The 21350-nt window shown below is 42.7% G+C and overlaps 1 protein-coding gene across 1 annotated transcript in view; it reads right to left on the minus strand.

Moving 5' to 3' along the window:
* PTPRK (protein tyrosine phosphatase receptor type K) overlaps positions 1–21350 on the minus strand; it is a 590849-nt gene that overhangs the window by 276493 nt on the left and 293006 nt on the right. The window contains exon 6 of the mRNA XM_077811738.1: positions 11641–11815. Within this exon, the coding sequence (XP_077667864.1) occupies positions 11641–11815 (175 nt within the window). The remainder of the gene's footprint in view (positions 1–11640; positions 11816–21350) is intronic.

Raw genomic sequence — 21350 nt, forward strand, 5'->3', positions numbered from 1 at the left:
AGTAATGCAACACCTCGTTCACACGGACGCCCGGGCGTTTCAGCCACCATGCAACAAGCATTAATCTTCTCGCTGAGGTGGAGTACCAGGAGCGCTTTAGCCATGGAGTCAGAGCACTCTATGTGCCTTGCCAGTGTGAACGGGGAGAGAGCTAGGGTGTCCGGGGCTGCTTTAATGTGCTCTAACTCACAAATGTAGCCAAGCCCTTAGAAAATGGAAAAAACCCAGGGGAAGGACTGAAAGAGACAAGGTATTAAACTCTGTTTTTAAAGAGGACACACTGTTTACAGCGAAGATAGACCAGAACCAGAAGAGAAGACTGATCAGCAGGATAGCAGATGTGGATCCAGGACTCCCATCCAAAAGGTTCCCAGGAAGTATGAGGAAACTGAGGCAGGGTGTTTCAGGCAGATTATTTCCCACAGATCTGTACATCTCTCTCGCGCTCTCTCTCTTTTTCTATATTTTAAGGAAGGTGTGTTTAAAAGTGTGTTTGCAAAGCGTCCATGTCACTTGCTTTAACTATCTCAAACTCCCCAAAGGGTATAGTAACAAACATCCGAAGTACCCACAAAAGTGATGTTCTGGGGAGGGCAGGCCTAAGCTACTGGGAGACTTGTGGGGAAGGGGGTCAGCTGTGGTTTTGGTGCCTAGCGCAACTGAGCTACAGGACACTCATCTCAAGAAGGGATGCCAGCATGAAGTCTGTATCCAAGGCGTATGCATGAAGGACCAGAGTTGGAGACAATGTCCGGAAACAGCTCAGACTCAGGAAACTTAAAAGCATGTGGGATCTAAAGTTTCGGTCTAATGCAACAACTTGGTGACTGTGCCCAAGGATTTGCTCAGCCAGGGCTGTAACAATGCGAAGCACTCCCAACAACAACTCTATGGCTGCTGAAAAAAAAACCTGTTTCCTTCTTCTCCCCCTCTCCAAAGCCTACCTCTTACCATAGAACATTGAGAACAGGGGAAGTCCCTGGTATTGTACCCTTCCCCTTGGCTCCATTTTTGGGTACTCTTCCTGATTCCAAAAGCAGCAACAAGAAATTGGTGTGACTCAACAGCTGCACTGGAGTTCACCAGGAACTGAAAAGCACCAGTAAAACTGGCATGATTCTTACTGACCTCACTCTGCTGCTGCTTTGGAGGAAGCTGTAAGTGGCAGCAAATGCACTAGAGTGGTCTGCTGACTTAAGCTTAAATTCTACAGAATGACACGTTCAGAGATTTAATGTATTCCCCAGATAAACAAACTGGGCACTAGTTAACTTTCCAATGTGAACCTTAATCTACCACAATTTCCTTATATGGAAGAAACGGAGACACTTCTAGTGAGAAAAGAAAAATATTCCCAGGAGAAGTATTTTCCAGATGCCAGTCCCATCATCAAGCTGCGTTAGCATCATCAGAGGCATCATCTTAACTGCTGGTTTCTTAGGTAAAATCCCTAAAGAGATTTCAGGTAAGAAAGACTAGACTATCTTACAGTTAGACTCTTGTTTTCACCATAATAAAAATTATGGTGCAGTTCCTAGGAGATAAGCACAGCCCCAAATGGGAAATCTAATATAGTGTTTTCACAACACTAAAAGATTTCTCCATATAGAATCTTATCTGAAACATATTGCCTTTGGAGACTAAAATCCAATGCACATATCCAATCCTCCTCCTGTCAGAAATATCCAGACATTGCCAGAGAATCCTTACTTCAGCCATGGCTGTTCTAAACACCAACAATTCAATACATAAAATTGTAAGACAAACCTTAGTTCCATGGCCTTGGAAATATGTTAACTTAAAAAAAAAAAAACTGATCCAAGTTTTGGATACAAATATAGTGGAAACTGCTCATAATGAACCCCGTTACAATGAAAATTAATGAAACTTCCACATTGTTCAACAAGGCAACATAAACAAATTTCAATTCCAGTTAGCATGAACATATATAAGCAGCATTGTGGGGAAAAAATTTTGAGGAAAAAAATTACTTTAAATGTAAAAGGGTTCATTCCATAAACATCAGTTTGGCTAAGGGTGAAACACACTTTCCTCAACCAAAGGACCAGTCAAGGCCCAGACCTAGTGGGCCTCACAGACCCACTCCCCCACAACAGTGCCCTTGAGTTCTGGGGTTGTGTCAGACATTTATCAGTAGCTGACCACTGGTTGCCTGAATTTATTCCTGGACAGTCACTTAGGAAGACGTCAGGAACAAAAAAAAAGCTGATTAAGCATCAGGCACTGCCTAATCAGACCTGAAAGACACTAGAGAAATCATGCAGCACAATAACAGGAAACTGGATTCCTTTGAGCTGAACTGTGGAGTAAATTCTGCTAGCTAAGTGACCAAACCTCCTCTTTGATTCACCTAAGTTGCAAGTCCATAGGGAAGAAATCTACACACTTAAGAGAAACATCCACTGGGCTCACTCAGAGAGAGAGATTCAAACCATTTTATCACTCCCCCTTTAGTAACGTGGGGGGAAGTCCCCTTTGTGAGCCAAAACAAGCTTTTGGAAGAACTTAATCTGATGCAAAAAGCCTCAGGAAAACTTTTTATTGATATGAAAAACAAACCAATGAAACAGGAATTCACTTTGTTCTGATTTCTGATTCACTTTGTTCTGAAAAAAGAGTGGTTTTGAGGTGGTTGGAATACAACGAACATCCTGAGGGAAGCAGTCTATATTTGTAATGTCCCTAACTTGTGGGCACTAGGGACGTTAATATCACTGCACGCTGGAGCTATGAAACAAGAATTAAGGGCTTGGTTACACTTGCGAGTTACAGCGCATTAAAGGAGCCCCGGGCGCACTAGCTCACTACCCGTCCACACTGGCAAGGCAAATAGAGCACTCTGACTCCACGGCTAGAGTGCTCCTGGTACTCCACCTTGGCGAGTGGAATAACATTTGGTGCACCCCCGCTGGAGCGCCGCGGCACCAGTGTGGATGCCCTGGTCTGTTAGCGTGCTCCGATCAGCCTCCAGAAGTGTCCCACAATGCCTGTTCTAGCCACTCTGGTCATCACTTTGAACTCTACTGCCCTGCCCTCAGGTGACCAACTGTCAGACCTGCCCTTTAAATTCTCTGGGAATTTTGAAAATCCCCTTCCTGTTTGCTCAGCCAGGTGTATAGTGCTCTCAGCGAACCTTTCCAGGTGACCATATCTCCATGCGCCAGGCGATCCCCAGTATGGAGAAATGGTGAGGTGCTGGACCTCATCGCTGTTTGGGGGGAGGAAGCTGTCCAGTCCCAGCTGCACTCCAGCAGTAGGAATTACGATACTTTCAGGCAGATATCAAGGGACATGATGGAATGGGGCCATGACCGGGGCGCACTGAAGTGCAGGATTAAAGTGAAAGCGTTGTGGAATGCCTACTGCAAAGCCTGAGAGGCAAACAGCAGCTCTGGTGCTGCCCCTGAGACCTGCCGTTTCTACAAAGAGCTGGATGCGATTCTTCGGGGCGACCCCACCTCCATTCTGGGGACCACCATGGACACTTCAGAGCCCAGTGCAACAAGGCAGAAGGAGGAGGAGGATCAAAGCAGGAGTAAGGGTGCTAAGGCGGAGGAAGACACCCTGGAATCCCTAGATACATGCAGCCAGGAGCTGTTCTCAAGCCAGGAGGAAGATAGCCAGTCGCAACGGCCGGGACTTGGGGAAGGACAAACACCAGAGGAGGTTCCCAGTAAGGGGCTTTTATTTTGGGAAGGAAGTTATTTGGTGCGGGCTCTTGGGGCGAGGAGGGTTATGGCTGCATGCATGCCTAGATGCAGAATAGGGCATTGATGTGCTCTCTCACATCGCGGTAATCAGCCTCAGTGATCTCTTCAAAGGTCTCATTCAGAACTTGAGCAATGTGCTTGCGCAGGTTTCTCGGGAGAGCCACTGTGGTCCTTGTCCCAGTAAGGCTAACTTGTCCGTGCCACTGTGCCATGAGGGGCAGGAGGACCATTGCTGCACAAAGGCAAGCTGCATATGGGCCAGGGCGGAAGCCCCATTGCAGTAGAAGACCCTCCCTTGCTTCCCAGGTCACCCTCAGCAGCGAGATATCTTCCAGGATGAACTCCTGTGGAAAATGTGGAGACAGTGTTCAGTATAGGGCCCCCCTGCTGCTGTTGGCTCTCCCCAAGGCACAGAAACTCAGAGGGCAGTACAGCCGTGAAACAATCAGTCATGCTTGACCCTGTGCTTACTCACCATTTTGGGGCTCCCATGGGTTATGTGCACTCGCTTTGGGACGGGGAAATTATCCTTTTGTGTAGACTGTGCTTGCCCTTAAGTATGGGGGAATCATTGCTCTGTCTGGTGTGAACAATGCTGCCTCTGTTAAGTGTTGCATTTTGCCTTTACAGATGCAATCTTGAGATCTCAACCGTTCGTGTTATCATCTGCCGAAAGACTCCAAAGAATCAGAAAGAGGCCACGCAGAAGCAAGGAAGACATGTTGCATGAAGTAATGCAGCATTCAAGTAATGAAAATCGAAAAGTGTAGGAGTGGCGGGACAGTGAAAGAAGGATCCACTAGAAGAACAAGGAGCACCCAGGCACAAAAGTGCGGTGCTCCGGCAGCAAAGCACGGATTGGCTGATAAGCATAACGGAGCGCCAAGCGGACTCTATCCAGGCGCTCGCAGCCATGCAGGAGGAGCATGACTGCGCCCACCCCTCCCCCTGCAGCTCTTGTCTCAAAACCCTTTCCCTTGTGCCCCTATGTCACCTCCAACCCACTTTCCCCAACATCTGGGTTCGTACCGCCACCAGCTGCCTCCAACACCTGTAGCTTCAGCACCAAGCCCTGAAAACTATGACCCTTACCCACGGCACTCAACCCCTATCACCATGCAGTATAGCCATCCTAAACTGCAGCACTCATTGCTAGCACTCCAGACAGGAAGGCTGAGTATGATAACAGGACATATGCAAATCTGTAATTGTACCATTCCCCACCCCACCCCCTTGCCCTTTCTGTTTCCCAAGCAGTTGTGTTTCTTTTCAATAAATGGATTTTTTGGTTTTGAAAACATTCTTTATTATTGCATAAAGTAAAAGATACCTTAGCCCAGGAAAGAAATAGGCACTGCAAGTCAGCATAGCAAAAACAGATTCCTACTAACGTTGGAACTGCTGCACTTCACTCCCAGGCAGGGCACCAGATATTACTGGTGGCTTTCAGCCTCAAATTGTTCCCTCAAGGCATCCCTAATCCTTGCAATCCCATGCTGGGCCCCTCTAATAGCCCTGCTCTCTGGCTGTTCAAATTCAGCCTCCAGGTGTTCAACCTCTGAGTTCCCTGCCTGAGTGAATCGTTCACCCTTCCCTTCACAAATGTTATCGAGGGTACAGCATGCGGATATAACAGCGGGGATGCTGTCATCGGCCAGGTCCAGTTTCTTGTACAGAGAGCACCAGTGGCCCTTTAAACAACCAAAAGCACATTCCAGTGTCATTCTGCACCGGCTCAGCCTGTTGTTGAACTGCTCCTTGCTGCTGTCAAAGCTCCCTGTGTAGGGTTTCATAAACCATGGCATTAAAGGGTAAGCGGGTTCTCCAAGGATCACAATGGGCATTTCGACTTCCCCTATGGTGATCTTCTGGTCTGGGAAAAAAGTCCTGGCTTGCAGCTTCCTGAACAGGCCAGTGTTCTGAAAGATGCATGCGTCATGCACCTTTCCAGGCCAGCCTGCATTAATGTCAATGAAACACCCACGGTGATCCACAAGCACCTGGAGAACCATCGAGAAATATCCCTTCCGATTACTGTACACAAAGGCTAGGCGGGCTGGTGCCAGAATTGCAACATGCATGCTATCTATTGCCCCTTCGCAGTTAGGGAAACCCGTTTGTGCAAAGCCATCCATAATGTCATGCACATTACCCAGAGTCATGGTTTTTCTAAGCAGGATGCGATTAATGGCCCTGCAAACTTGCATCAACACCATTCCAGTGATCAACTTTTCCACTCCAAACTGGTTAGCAACCGATCGGTAGCTGTCTGGAGTTGCCAGCTTCCAGACTGCAATAGCCACCCACTTCTCCACCGTCAAGGCAGCTCTCAATCTCGTGTCCTTGCGCCTCAGGGTGGGAGGCGAGCTCCTCACACAGTCCCGTGAAAGTGGTTTTTCTCATCTGAAAGTTCTGCAGCCACTGCTCGTCATCCCAGACTTACATAGTGATGTGATCCCACCACTCAGTGCTTGTTTCCCGAGCCCAAAAGCGGCATTGCACGGTGGTGAGCATGTCCGTGAATGCCACAAGCAAACTCATGTCATATGCGTTACTCGAGTCGATATCATCATTGGAGCCCTCACGGTCACTTTGTATCATAATGAATATCTCCACTGCCAAACGTGATGTGCTGGTGAGACTCGTCAGGATACTCCTCAGCAATTCGGGCTCCATTCCCGCAGATCGAAAGGGAAGACAGAGTGCTCAGTACCAAAAACATTGAAAGATAGCACCAAATGTGGACGGAAGCACAGGGATTGCTGGGATGTGAACCGATGCATCATGGGGCGCTGGGACAGGACCCAGAATGCCCCACACCCCACACCCCCTTCCCACAAGCCACAGCTCCAGAATGGGAAGAGGTGCTCTGTGGGATAGCTGCCCATAATGCACCTCTCCCAATGCCGCTACAAGTGCCGCAAATGTGGCCACGCCAGTGCGCTTGCAGCTGTCAGTGTGGACAGACTGCAGCACCTTCCCTGCTGCGCTCTCCGAAGGTGAGTTGAACTCAAAGAGCTCTACATCTGCAAGTGTACCCATGACCTAAGCCTCCCATTTCGACTTCCCATAGTAATCTCAATCTGGGCTGACAGAAAAGAGAAGAGAAAGGGAAAAAATCTACTAAACTCTTGCCATTTAAAAAAACAACTTTCATAATTGTGACAAGGATAGGATTTCAGTAAAAGTTGCATTTAAAAATGTTTCAATAAAATCATCAAATCTCTTTCAGACAAATGATGGAACTATTTATAGCTCAGTTTAAAATGTTGCAGCTGGACATATGTATTTCCCTGACAAATTTTCGCTTCCATGACTAGCAGATTCACACTAATCAACGTTTTCTTCAAAGTAACCTGTGCAAGAACCATTGTGTGAAATAAGTCTATTGTGGATCCTGTTTATCTTGCAACATCTAATAATGTACCAGACATTTTGCATACTCAACCTGCTGAATGACACGTAGCTAGTTTAAATAAAAGCAAATCGAGAAATACTATGTGAAATACTCTAGAGAAACCATAATACTCAGGTACATTATTTATGTAAATCAGAACAATGCAAGCCTATGTTTCAGCCTTGTTTTTTACCCATATGCTTTGTAGTGAGGAAGAAAGGAGCTAACCTCTCTGCTTGCTAGCATTCAGATTTCATAGCTCTCTCCCCTCTCCTATCCCATATTACATTCAACACCACAAAAACAGGCATCTGCACAGGGCTGCATAGTGTCTTCTCGGCATTGGCAATTTTACCAGGGAACAAATGAAAGAGGAAGTAGAAGATGGGACTGGGGGACATTTTCAGTTAGGTAAGTTTACTGTCTGAAACTGTACACAGCTTCCTGTAGAAGGAAAATACACAAGACTGACAGCTGTGCCACAGAACCCAATTAAAATCAATACAACACAGCTACTGAGCTGAGAGCTGAAGCGCAACTCAAAGTAAAGGTTTCAACATTAAATTATTGACTGGAAATACCTCTGGTAAAATGTTGTAATTGAATTGAAAACACTATACTGGTCTTACTTGTGAAACAAAACTTAATGAGAGTGAAATGAAACAGCCAAGGAATTTCTTAGAGGATCTTCGAAAGTGGATTCACCAAGGGAAGGTCATGCCTGACTAATCTAATCGCCTTCTATGATGAGATTACTGGTTCTGTGGATGAAGGGAAAGCAGTGGATGTATTGTTTCTTGACTTTAGCAAAGCTTTTGACACGGTCTCCCACAGTATTCTTGTCAGCAAGTTAAAGAAGTACGGGCTGGATGAATGCACTATAAGGTGGGTAGAAAATTGGCTAGATTGTCGGGCTCAACGGGTAGTGATCAATGGCTCCATGTCTAGTTGGCAGCCGGTGTCAAGTGGAGTGCCCCGGGGTCGGTCCTGGGGCCGGTTTTGTTCAATATCTTCATAAATGATCTGGAGGATGGTGTGGATTGCACTCTCAGCAAATTTGTGGATGATACTAAACTGGGAGGAGTGGTAGATACGCTGGAGGGCAGGGATAGGATACAGAGGGACCTAGACAAATTGGAGGATTGGGCCAAAAGAAATCTGATGAGGTTCAATAAGGATAAGTGCAGGGTCCTGCACTTAGGACGGAAGAACCCAATGCACAGCTACAGACTAGGGACCGAATGGCTCGGCAGCAGTTCTGCGGAAAAGGACCTAGGGGTGACAGTGGACGAGAAGCTGGATATGAGTCAGCAGTGTGCCCTTGTTGCCAAGAAGGCCAATGGCATTTTGGGATGTATAAGTAGGGGCATAGCGAGCAGATCAAGGGACGTGATCGTTCCCCTCTATTCGACATTGGTGAAGCCTCATCTGAAGTGAGCTGTAGCTCACGAAAGCTCATGCTCAAATAAACTGGTTAGTCTCTAAGGTGCCACAAGTACTCCTTTTCTTTTTGCGAATACAGACTAACACGGCTGTTACTCTGAAATCTGGAGTACTGTGTCCAGTTTTGGGCCCCACACTACAAGAAGGATGTGGATAAATTGGAAAGAGTCCAGCGAAGGGCAACAAAAATGATTAGGGGTCTGGAACGCATGACTTATGAGGAGAGGCTGAGGGAACTGGGATTGTTTAGTCTGCAGAAGAGAAGAATGAGGGGGAATTTGATAGCTGCTTTCAACTACCTGAGAGGTGGTTCCAGAAAGGATGGTTCTAGACTATTCTCAGTGGTAGAAGAGGACAGGACAAGGAGTAATGGTCTCTAGTTGCAGTGGTGGAGGTTTAGGTTGGATATTAGGAAAAACTTTTTCACTAGGAGGGTGGTGAAACACTGGAATGCGTTGCCTAGGGAGGTGGTGGAATCTCCTTCCTCAGAAGTTTTTAAGGTCAGGCTTGACAAAGCCCTGGCTGGGATGATTTAATTGGGGTTTGGTCCTGCTTTTGAGCAGGGGGTTGGACTAGATGACCTCCTGAGGTCCCTTCCAACCCTGATATTCTATGATTCTAAGTGGTGCCAAAAAAATCTGGTGGTAAAGTCTAGAGATAATTTCCTTGTAAGAATAATTAGATGCTGATTTGCAGATGGTGATTTGCATAGAATAAGTTATAAAATTGGAATTTCCATTATCAATATTAAAATACCTTGCTGAGTATAAACTGCACCTCGTTTACACATCTATATTAAAGTACGTATTCTACACATATACACAGTATATACACACAACCCAAAATTTTGATTGCACTGAGCAACAGATGCTGTTCATCTCTCGCTCTCTAATAACCAGTGTTGTCAATAAAGTTTGGCTTCTACAAGCTGAAGACATTATCATTACTCAGAATGATCTGGAAGCAATCCTAAAGTCATGACAAAGTAAATTGTGTTTCACCGTATTTTTTTTTTCCTCTGGCTGTGAGAACACACAGATCAATACTCTTCAGCATGAGAATTCCACAGTGAAATTTTCATTTGTTACAAACAGCAACAAAAAGGCCCTAAGCAAGCCCTGTCACTTTCGGTTTAGGAGGAAATGCACTAATAAACTCTTACCCCTGGGTCATCTTTGACAATGGGCAATACTATGCCAGCTCTTATTAAAGGTAATTCATATCAGTGGCCCAAAAATTTCCTTTAAAATTACCGTCTTTTGTATCCATGTAGCAGGTTGTCAGCTTTAAAGTGCCACTGAGATATAGGACCTGTCATTATGGTTAATTTTCAGCACAGTTTTAACACCAGGGTAGCTGACCCCCAAGGGTATGTTTTTGGCTAACAAGATTTATTTGGTGGTTATCCAGACAAACAAGAAAATATATTACGGTATATTGTTTTTCAAATATAACAGTGAGCAACAAATCCTGTACACTCATTTCTTATTCTGATGTTCAATAGACCAATGCATTGGTAGAAAAACTGTTAGAGCATTTAAAGGATTTAAGTAAAATAGAAGAAAATAGCTAACATTCTTCAGCTTCTAACTCTAGGAAGTGCTATATATACTTCTAAAAACCTGAACTTTTAAAATAGTAAAATCTATATATATATAAACTGTCTGTATTGACTAGATTGCTATTTATCATCAAGCTAAGATTAGGTCATAAAACTGAGTTTTACTCTGGACTTCAGTATTGTAACTTGAGTTTTCCAAAACTTTTTAAAAACTATTTTACTTTACTGTTTTCTTGCACTGGAAAGAACTAAAAACCATCAGTCATTTCTTGGGCAAATATGTTTGAATGTTTTAGTTTCTTAGTTATATCAAAAATTAGTTTTCATGTTGTAACAGGACTAATTTTATCACAATAAAAAAAGAAAATTATATAGTGATCCACAAGAAGAAATATGACTAACTACTGTACAAAACAGCAGATAACATTACTGAAGCCTATGGCTGTTCAGCAAGGAAGTGGCACGGCCCAATTAATGATGGTTTTTGTAATAATATTTTGCACTTCTCAATCACCTTTCACCTGGGAGTCTCAAAGCACATTAAAAAATATTCATTAAGCCTCACTGCAAATGTGTGAGTAGGTAATTGAACAGTTGAGTAAAGATAGCCACAGAGAGGTTAAATAACTTGCCCCAGACCACACAGCAAGTGAGTTGCGAAGCTGGGAACTGAACCCAGTAGTCTTGACTCCCAGTCCTGTGTTCTCAAGTGCCTCCTTATCTCCCACAACCCCAAATTACAAACTCTAAGCCACTGCCAGACTTGGTAAGCCTAAGTACACCAACAAGGTCACTTAAAGTCAGGAAACAGGGTCACAACAAACAACTGAAACAGAAAATTCACATCCCTTCCTTCTGGGTCATCAAGCTTAATTAAAACATAACCATCCCGCTCCCCAAGCATAAGCCATGATTGCATTGCAGCAGGCTGCCACACTTCTGAGTGAACTGAAATTCATTTAAAGTGTTTGGGGTTGGGGGTTGAGCAAATATACCATTGCTTCTCCCCATCCCACAAATAGCCCGAGAGCAAAATCTCAATAAACGCTCCTAGCCCTCGGACAGGTGAACAATTGAGAAAATTTTTATATACCGGAGTCTTTCAGTTCACAGAGAAATCTACTATTTTCTGTACCACTAGGCTGCCTAAGGCAAAAACATTTAGAAGTAAAAATTAACTTATTACAGTAGATACTTTCATATCTGTAAAATTATTTGTTAAATGTTAATCAGTATTCATCTCAACCAATACTATCTAGAAGATAGTGGAAAGGAATATGGTATTTTACATGCATTGCATTATTAGGACTTTTTATAGAATCCCATTCTATGGAAAGCACTTGTCAGAAACAAGGCTGTCAAAACTTTACAGCCACATTTATTAGTTTTATTTTATGAGGATTTCTGTAATTTTATAGTGCTATCCGTTGGCTAAATAAAAATGTAAATATGATGCACTGATGTTAAGAGTATTTAATTTAATAAAATGAAAACATTTGCAACTTTACCTCTCACAATAAGTTGAGCAAAATTGGACACTCCAGAGCCTCTCTCTGACTGAGTTACACAGCGATATAAATCCTGATCAGTTTTTGTCACCTCTCGCAACTTGAAGGTAGCAGCAAATCTTCTGTGATTGATATTTTTAGTTTGGGCGACTGGAATATCTTCTCCATTCCGTCTCTATAAATAAGAGAAAACAATGCAAAAATATCTTATAAGAGTGTTTTTCTTCTTGACAAAGACATAAAAGTACCAACAAATATATTTTAAAACATCCAAACACATTTCGCCATGCTGCGTTTTCCATGATGGAAGGGTCTAGCAAAGAGTTTCCCCTCTAGAGCTGGGAAGCATTCAGAGTCTTCCACCCCTCCCAGGGTATATCTATGCTACAATTAAAAACCCATGGTTGGCCCGTGCCAGCTGACACAGGCTCTTGACAGCTCATGCAGGCTCATGGGGCTTGGACTAAGGATCCCTGAGCTCTGGGACCCTCCCACCTTGCAGGTCCTAGAGCCTGGTCTCCAGCCCAAGCCCAGACATTTACATTGCAATAAAACAGTCCCTTAGCCCAAGCCCAAGTCAGCTGGAACAGGTTTTTAATTGCAGTGTAGACATACCCCAAGAGGCCAAGCACGCCACATCCACCTTGCATTGCTCAGTAATGGAAACTATTCACAGGACAGCCTAGCGTTCCAAGAAGCAGCACTGAATTGTGAGAGTTGCATCACTGGGACAGCTTACTAAACTTTGTAAAGTTAAAACCAATTTATCAGTCCATTGTAAACAAAAGTTCTCCAAAAACTTATACACAGAGTTGCTGGATTTTCAACAGCTTTCTGGATACTGGTTTTGCCCTTTTATGCTAGTTCTTATGCACCAGGCACCCACTTCCTGAAATTGTACTGCCTGACTTCAATTGCCTTCCAACTAGAGCTGGTTGAAAAAAAGTTGAAAAAAAATGGAAAACAAGAATTTTTCATAACACGTTTATTGATTTTCGAACTTTTGAAAAACGTCAAAACTTCAACTTCATTTCTGAATATCAACAAATTTCAAATCACTTCCATGGGTGAGAAAAAACTGCAAAATTTTCAGTGAATATTTGTGTTCCATCTCCCCACCCCCAATGAAAATTAAATTTTAAATTTCATTGAAAACTCAAAAGTTTAAAAAATTTGACTAGCTCTACTCCAGCAGGGATGTTACCATCTCTTTCCCACAGACAGCATCCCCCTCCTAGTACAAGTGGATGCAGCTGTTTCTGAAACTGTGAGCATCATTTCTCATTCATCAACAGAGGCAATTATCTGTCCTGCAGCAGCGTTGCCTGCTCCTATCAAATCCCCATCTCAGGTAGAAATCTACAACTTCCCAATCAACCCCAGAAATAAGAAATATCACCCAAAACTTAAACTCAGAATCTGAGCACGAAGCAATATTGCCGGACCATAAAGGCAGCAAATTGGAATTTAATAAAATTAAAGCCTCTGGCAAAAAAAAAAAAAAAAATTGGGAAAGGAAATGAGTCAAATCTGCATATGTATGTTTTCTGGGCTACTGGCATGTACTAGATCATTTCATTTTACATCTAACATTTATAGTCTTAGTATGGGGTTTAGGTTCTCTATAAAGAGCTGCCCTCTCCTGATGAAAAAACATACTGCTATAAATTAGCCAGCTGTTTGTGTTGTCTCAGACTCACTGTAAAACTATTCATTTTTAACCATTAACACATTGAAACATGAATCTTAGTTTTTTCTGCCTTACAGCAGTCAAAATGCACCATTTCCCACACCCCATTACAACCTTGTCTGAAAGCTACCATTTATATACTCCTGACAGATTTCCGCTCCCTTCAATCCAAGAAAATTCTGGTATGAAGACCATTCCATCATCTTTATCAACAGTAATTTTATTGGACTGACTCTCCCTTATTTCATGATAAAAGTTTATATTGAGAAGACCAATTTAATTTCCTTTTCTCCTGTTATGTCAGAGATGGCATTGAGTCAACTGTGAAACCTCCAACTACCCCACAGGCATGGCTCAGATTGCAGAAGAAAACTAGGAAATATCGCCAAATGAAACAGAAAAAAATGCATCTCCAGCAGAAGAGAGAACTCTGATCTGAAATACTACAAAAATGTACTCAGATACCTCCCCTTTTTAAAACCATCATCTCTAAAATTAACACAACTCTCAAATATCCATTTCTGATATGATAGTTATCTGAAATTGTATCATGGTAAGAGCACAGGACTGGGTGTCAGGAAAGCTGGATTCTATTGCCAATTCTGTGGCTGACTCACTGGATGACCTTTGGTACATCATAGGTTCTTTGTGACTCAGTTTTCCCATCTGTAAAATGTGGAGAATACCTACCTCACAAAGGTGAAGTTAGGCTTGGTTTGCTAATGTTTTCAAAGAGACCCGCAGATGGAAGGCATCATTGAAATGCAAACTATCAACAGTATTATTAAAGTTTACAATACAGAACAGCTGTTACACACTTAAAGACTTCACGTTCCACTACTACTCAAGCTACAGTAAAAGCACTATATAATACGTATCTCTTTCCTCCTCTTAGCTAGCTCATTACATTTGAAAGCAAGATTCTCGAGCTATTTACTCAGTTTAAATCACAGACTTAAAATGAATGTCTTGATAGTCTACACACTAATAAATTATTTTTAAGTCACAAGATCCAAGCTTTATATTAATTAAAATAAATAAATTACACTGCAGTTTCCTTCATTTCTACTTGTCTAAGCTTCCTTACAGTCTATGTTCTGATCATCAGCCCAGGGAAAAGGAAGGTGAAGGAAAATCATGTTCTTTCATAGCACACACACACACACTTGTCAGCCATTTGTTAAAATACACTAAAGATGACAAAAGTGTAGATTATGTTGACTAAAAGACTGAAATTTTGAACTATGGTATTACAGAAGACTGCAAGGCAACTCAGCTAATTCAATGAGTCTATTCCTGCAAAGTGTTGGATGGCAGTAGAAGAGGAAAAATAAAAGGATTTAACATTTGTTGTTAAAATATGTTTTTAAAAAGTGTTCTTTACCTTTCCATGAATGTTATTTATTTCTCCAGCAGAAGGATTTTACTGCAAAATACAACTGATTAATCCCCCTTTTTTAAAAAAACCCTAAATATAGGTTTCTGAAAAATGCAATGCATTTTTTGCTTCAAAAGTAGAATTTCCATACATTAAGGCATTTCCTTCATTTTGACTCCAATGTTTTTAAATACTAATGCTCCAAACTCTCATTCTCCTTGACAGTGAAGTACTTTACATAGCCTGTACTGTAAAACAAATTATTCTCCAAATGTCACAACTCCCTTACTAAAGCTGCACTGCATGCTCAATGTAGAAAAATACAATTAACTGGGCTCCTAATTTTAAATTGAATAATGAACCACTTTAAAACAGTTATGGAATTGCCTCACTATCAATACACAGAAATTTAATTAGCTTAAACTTATTTACTGTTCACAACGAAACCTAGAATTGTCTTTGCTGACTGCATTAATTATTGCTCCCTTATCTTCCAGGATTTAGAATGTTTTGAGAATGGCTGGTATCTGTCTCCTTTATACAGTTCCTTTAGGCCTTCACTGTGCTTCAGATCTCTAAAACAGGATCCCCATAACAGTATTAAAGTCAAATTACCAACTCAAAATGTGCCCATTTAAATTATCTTTGAAAATGTTCCCCTGAGCTTTAAGCTCAGGCAACCTAAAAACTACAGGCTCCTGTTGTATGCACAGTGCCATAGACTATGGAACCCTTGACAGACCCTCCATTCCTGAAGATTTTTTTTAAAGTATACTACTACTTTTTACTAACAATTATTTATTAATTATTGTTTGTATGGCAGGAGCACACAGGACCAAGACCACATTGCACTGGGCACTGAACACACAAACTACAAAAAGACAGTCCCTGCCCTACAACTTACAATCTAGGTATAAGAGAAAACAGGTGACTATAGACCAATGTTTCTCAAACTGGGGGTCCCAACCCAAAAGGAGATTGCAAGGCTACTGTGGGGGCGGGGGGGGTCACAAGATCAGAGCCATAACCAGGACAAGGAGAGCAGGGCAGCCGCCCAGAGTGCAAAGCTGGGGTAGAAAAATGCCAGGAAACAAATGGTAGGGGTAGAGCCCTGCAGCAGGCATGGTATTGCCAGACTTAATTCTGCGCTGCTCCTGGTGGCAACGCTGCCTTCAAAGCTGGGAGCCAGGTCAGCAGCAGCCATGCTCCTGCTGCCCAGCTCTGAAGCCAGTGCAGCAGCTGAGCAGAAGGGTAGCAATACCATAGTAATTTTCTATCACTCTTGTTGGGGGGGGGGGGGGAGAAAGAGGGTCACAGTCTGAAATATTTTCAAAGGGGGGCCCAGCAAAAAAAAGTTTGAGAACCCCTGCTGTAGACAGCCTGGGGGAGCACAAAGAAACAATACGATTATATTGGTCAGCATGATAGGCTCCAGTGCCAGTACACCAGCAGCCTAACTGTTGTTGGGATCACATCAAAAGAGTTTAAGGACAGTTTTGAAGGAGGAGAGTGTGGTGACTTTGTTGCTGTTTATGGGTAACTCCTCCCAAGCATGAGGAGCAACATCTGAGAAAGCACAAAGACCTCTGTTTGAAAATTTAAGAAGTGGACTACAAAGGCCAGCATCAGGGGCAGATCAGAGGCAGGAGTTGACATCTTGATAACATCTAAGACCTGATAAGGACCGTGCAGATAGGCTGTGAATGGCCTTCAAAGTGAAGACAAGTAGCTTACTTTTGGTGATAAAGGAGGAGGAGCCAGTGGAGGTATACAAAGAGAGGGTGACCTGGTCAAAACAATGGGCTAGGGAAATGATCTTTGGAACAAAATTTTGAATGAATAAAAGAGGGGCAAAATTGCATTTATTGAGACGAGAGAAGAGAATGTTGCAGTAAATGAGACATAAGATAATGGCAGGCTGGATGAAAGATAGAATTACATTGGAGTTAAAAGAATTAAAACGTGTAATTTGCTCAAATTTAATTGAAGGAGGATTTTGATAGGTTGAAACATTCTCTGAATGTTACTTTTCTTCAGTATGAGTGCAGGGAATGCAGCTTCTCCAGTAGGTTTGCAAAGTCTATCCCCATGTATATCTGTCTATATTTTTAAATAATTTTAACCACCAATAAACTCAACACTGCAACCAGTAAGTGATCTCCCACTTAGAAAATAAAAGTTGAAGCAAATACCCTGGCTTCACCTTAGCACTGGGACACCATTAACCAGTCACAGTGTTCAGATGATTTGAAATGATCTCTTAATTGAACTGTTCTTTTTTATGTAAGGGCTCTTAAAAGGGCAAAAGGAAAAACAGCAGTGCTCCCTGCTCATTAGAAGGTCCACGGTAGCTATATTGTTTCAATTTATGTGCCGCTCACTCTGAACAGAGCTCGAAAACTCGGCTCAATTAGGTTTTAGAAACTCAATTTAAAATTATTGTGGATTTATGCTAATAAGGATTGGCTGCACCATGCACTCTTCCTGATTCTTTTACTCATCCGCTGTATGATTTGATAACCTTGGATCACTCACTTCGGAGGGGTCACAAGCCGTAATGCCACATGCTCTAAGCTAGCATTTTTCTCCTTTTCTGAAAATAATAGTGGACGTAGCAAAGAACTACATGCCACAAGCAGCTGATTAAAAAATATGCAACTATCTTACAGCACTTGATAACTACTCCAGAGATGCAGGCACTCCTATCACAGTGTTCTATAAATTTTGGGACCATTTCTAGATCTTGACAGTTAAACCACTTTATATGCCATATACTTTTTCTTTAAGTTAATGGAAGCATATAATCATCTTTAACACTACAGCTTTTAAACTGCTTTTAAGTTGGACAACAGACTCTATCCTGCCTAAAACACAAAAATCTGTGATGAGATGCCAATTATTCTCTTCTCCCTCTCCTGGGAGAAGTCAAACCATGTCTGGGGAGTTTGTATTGTTACTCCTTTTGACCTGAGCATTTAGCCAAAAATTCAGGATCTTGAGGGTTGTTCCAGTTGGGAGGAGACACTGGTGATGGAGTCAGATTTTTTTTTTTTTTAAATGTAATTCTGTTTATTTACAACACAGCAGGACTCAAACAGCATGAGATAGGTTTCAGAGTAACAGCCGTGTTAGTCTGTATTCGCAAAAAGAAAAGGAGTACTTGTGGCACCTTAGAGACTAACCAATTTATTTGAGCATAAGCTTTCGTGAGCTACAGCTCATAGTGTCTTTGCTCACAGTTCCAAGCCCCTTTCCCGTCAGCAATTAGCCCCCAAGCTCTTTCTCTTAGCTTTTCTCATGTCCACATTCCTAGTGCCTCTTCTGGGTCCCAGGCTTCCTTTCTGCCGTCTCTGGTATTTTTCTGACTTCTCTCTCTCACTCCCCACCCTGACACTAAAACCACACTCACCAAAGCCCCTCTGCTCACTGAGTTCAAATTCCTGAGCAGCCTGATGTGTCTTTGCTTTGGGTGGTCACATGTCCCTGTGTTTTGGCTAGAGGTTGTCACAGAACTGTCTGGGCTCCTTCTGCTGGCAACTCACCAGATATCTGTCCCATTGAAACCCCGGGAGTTTTAAACCTCCATAATCTGAACAGTGTCCAGGCACTATTCCTGTCTTGCAGTCTGTAGACTTGCTTTTGGAATGCAGTCCCTCTCTCTAGCATCCCCTCCTGAAAACTGTGATCACATGGCCCAGGTGCCTAGCAACTGGACTCAGGGCTGGCTCCTCAGATACCTCCCGTAGTTTAAAACACATACCCTCTCCCAGAATCCCATTGAAAGTGTGAGCCTTTTGGATAACAGTTTCACCCTCTCAGAGGGCATGGGGTAAGTACAGCATGTAAAATAAGAAGTACCAGAATGCTCAGGCAGCTCTTGCAGCAGCAGGTGCCCAGCAGGAGCAGCGCCAGGACTTGGCCTTGGGCAGCCAGCACAGCAGCAGCTCCGAGTGCTGCAGCCCATTCTGCTCTTTGTATGACCGGAGCAGGAGCCTAATAGCCCTGGCTACCATCTGTGTCACTCTGCCAGACGGGACAAATAGTGGTTTAGGTCCTGCCTCTCTCCCACTGGGCAGCTCTGGAGAGGAGCTGAAGCATGGTACGCCCCGAGTTCCACATCCCACCAGCGGCTGGCTCTAACCCAGCAGTGCCTTCCATCAAGCTGCCACAGCTGGCCAGTCCCTTCTTCCTGAAGCTGCTGGGCAAGAACAGCTGCTCATTTATTGCCCTGCCATGGCCCATCTCCCAGGATGACTAAAAGATCAAGCCACTAATGCAGTCAGGGGAGAGAGGCAGTTCCGCTTCACCACTACTGAGGGGAGGCCAAACGGGTCTGGGGGTGCAACTTCTAAAAAAAGAAAGCACCAGGAACCTGTTTCACCTCCCAGAAAAAAACATAGAACAGCATTGCAGAGCGTTCCAACATGACTTGAGTGCTGACGTTATTGCTCTTTACTTAAGTATGAGAAATATACAGAAGGTACAGATCATATAGAAAACAACAAACATCATGCAGCCAATGCCCCTCACTCTAGCTCTGGGAGTCCTTTGGGGACATCTGTGTTCGGATATGGAGTGTCCCCCAGTCTCATAAGGCTTGTGCAACAACTTCTGTCATCTTGAGCAGGTGAAAATGGCTGAAGAGAGTGAAGAGATCAGATCCTTAGTCAGGTGACCTCCTGGTCAGTCCCAAGAGGTGCCCTTATTGCTAGGCAACCTCTCCCCTGAAAAATACAGTAAAATTCTTCTTGTTGTGAATCAGTCCGTTATCTAGGACATTTGTATTTCAATAGATCCTGCACTACACCTTGGAATTTTCAGCCCAACATGGAGGTAAAGAGACTACTGGGAACACAACAAGCTCTCACACTCAACATGGAGTTTGCAGTCTGATAAAAACACATACTGAGAGTTCACAATCTCCCACAGAATTAATAAATTGTACAAACAGATTTCCAAATCTTCACAAATGCACTTATTATTTCAGGAACCTGATTTTATAAAGGAACTTAGTGGATTCTTACAACTATCTCAAATGAAATTTCAGTGAGGTTAAAGCCAACCCACAACAGTGTCATGCAACCAAACCAAAACCCTACATCCAAACACCCCCAAATTTTGGGAAAGTTCCAATCTGGATTTGAAATGGAATGTCTTGAAGGCATGTATATGATAAATGGAGCCTACAAATTATTTTATTTTAGCTTGGCTGATATTATACAGAAATCAAAGATGAAAAAAAAAACATAACCAAGTATACCATCAAGCCCACCCATGCCAATGCACAGTTATGTCCCTTCTAGTTTGAAATCATTGATGCAATGAGTCTCCTTTCACTTCTACTGGGAGACAAGTCCACGGACCTCACCCATCAATAAACTGTATAGAATTTAATAGGAGTGAAACCTATATATTCTATAAACCAGTAGAATTTAATAACTTCTTTCCTGATCATATTTAATAGTTATTTTATAGAATTTCATAGCAAGTATATAATTTTTCTATAAAATTCTGTAAAAAACTCTGCACTCCTTTAAACTCCATGATTTTCCCAAATGGGCAACGGATATCAGGAATTTTTGTCTTGATAGCCAGTTTAAGGTTTTCTTTGCTCTGTTTCATACCATCATTCTGAGTCATCAGTTCAGACAATCCGGCACAATTATACGCCTTTCTTGATGGTTACATCCTTGAAACTAAGTAGGTAATTTCAGCCCAACTACTGCTAATCATTATCAGCTCCCCCTAGATTCCAATTTCAGCCCCCGTAGCACATAAAATATATATAAAATGATAGAGTCTAAATTAGCTGGTGCCACTCAAGAAAGAGATTTTGGCGTCATTGTGGCTCGTTCTCTGAAAATATCCACTCAATGTGCAGCTGCAGTCAACAAAGCAAACAGGGATGTTGGGAATCATTAAGAAAGGAATAGATAATAAGTCAGAAAATATCATATTGCCTCTTTATAAATCCATGGTACGCTAACATCTTGAAAACTAAATGCAGATGTAGTCACTCCATCTGAAAAAAGATATATTGGACTTGAAAAAGGTTCAGAAAAAGGTAACAAAAATTATTAGGGGTATGGAATGGCTGCCGTATAAGGAGAGATTAATAAGACTGGGACTTTTCAGCTTGGAAAAGAGACGACTAAGGAGGGATATGATAGAGGTCTATAAAATCATGACAGGTGTGGAGAAAGTAAATAAGGAAGTGTTATTTACTCCATTTCATAACACAAGAACTAAGGGCTCCCAAATGAAATTAATAGGCAGCAGGTTAAAGCAAGCAAAAGGAAGTATTTTTTCACACAACGCACAGTCAATCTGTGGAATTCCTTGCCAGAGGATGTTGTGAAGGCCAAGACTATAACAGGGTTCAAAAAAGAACTAGATAAGTTCATGGAGGATAGGTTCATCAATGGCTATTAGCTAGGATAGGCAGGGATGGAGTCCCTAGCCTCTGTTTGCCAGAAGCTGGGAATGGGCAACAGGGGATTGATCACTTAACAATTACCTGTTCTGTTCATTCCATCTGGGGTACCTTGCATTGGCCACTGTTGGAAGACAGGATACTGGATTGGATGGACCTTTGATCTGACCCAGTATGGCCGTTCTTATAATTGCCCTCCTCCACAGGGC

The sequence above is a fragment of the Eretmochelys imbricata genome, chromosome 3 (assembly GCF_965152235.1).
Source record: "Eretmochelys imbricata isolate rEreImb1 chromosome 3, rEreImb1.hap1, whole genome shotgun sequence".
Classification (NCBI taxonomy): domain Eukaryota; kingdom Metazoa; phylum Chordata; order Testudines; family Cheloniidae; genus Eretmochelys; species Eretmochelys imbricata.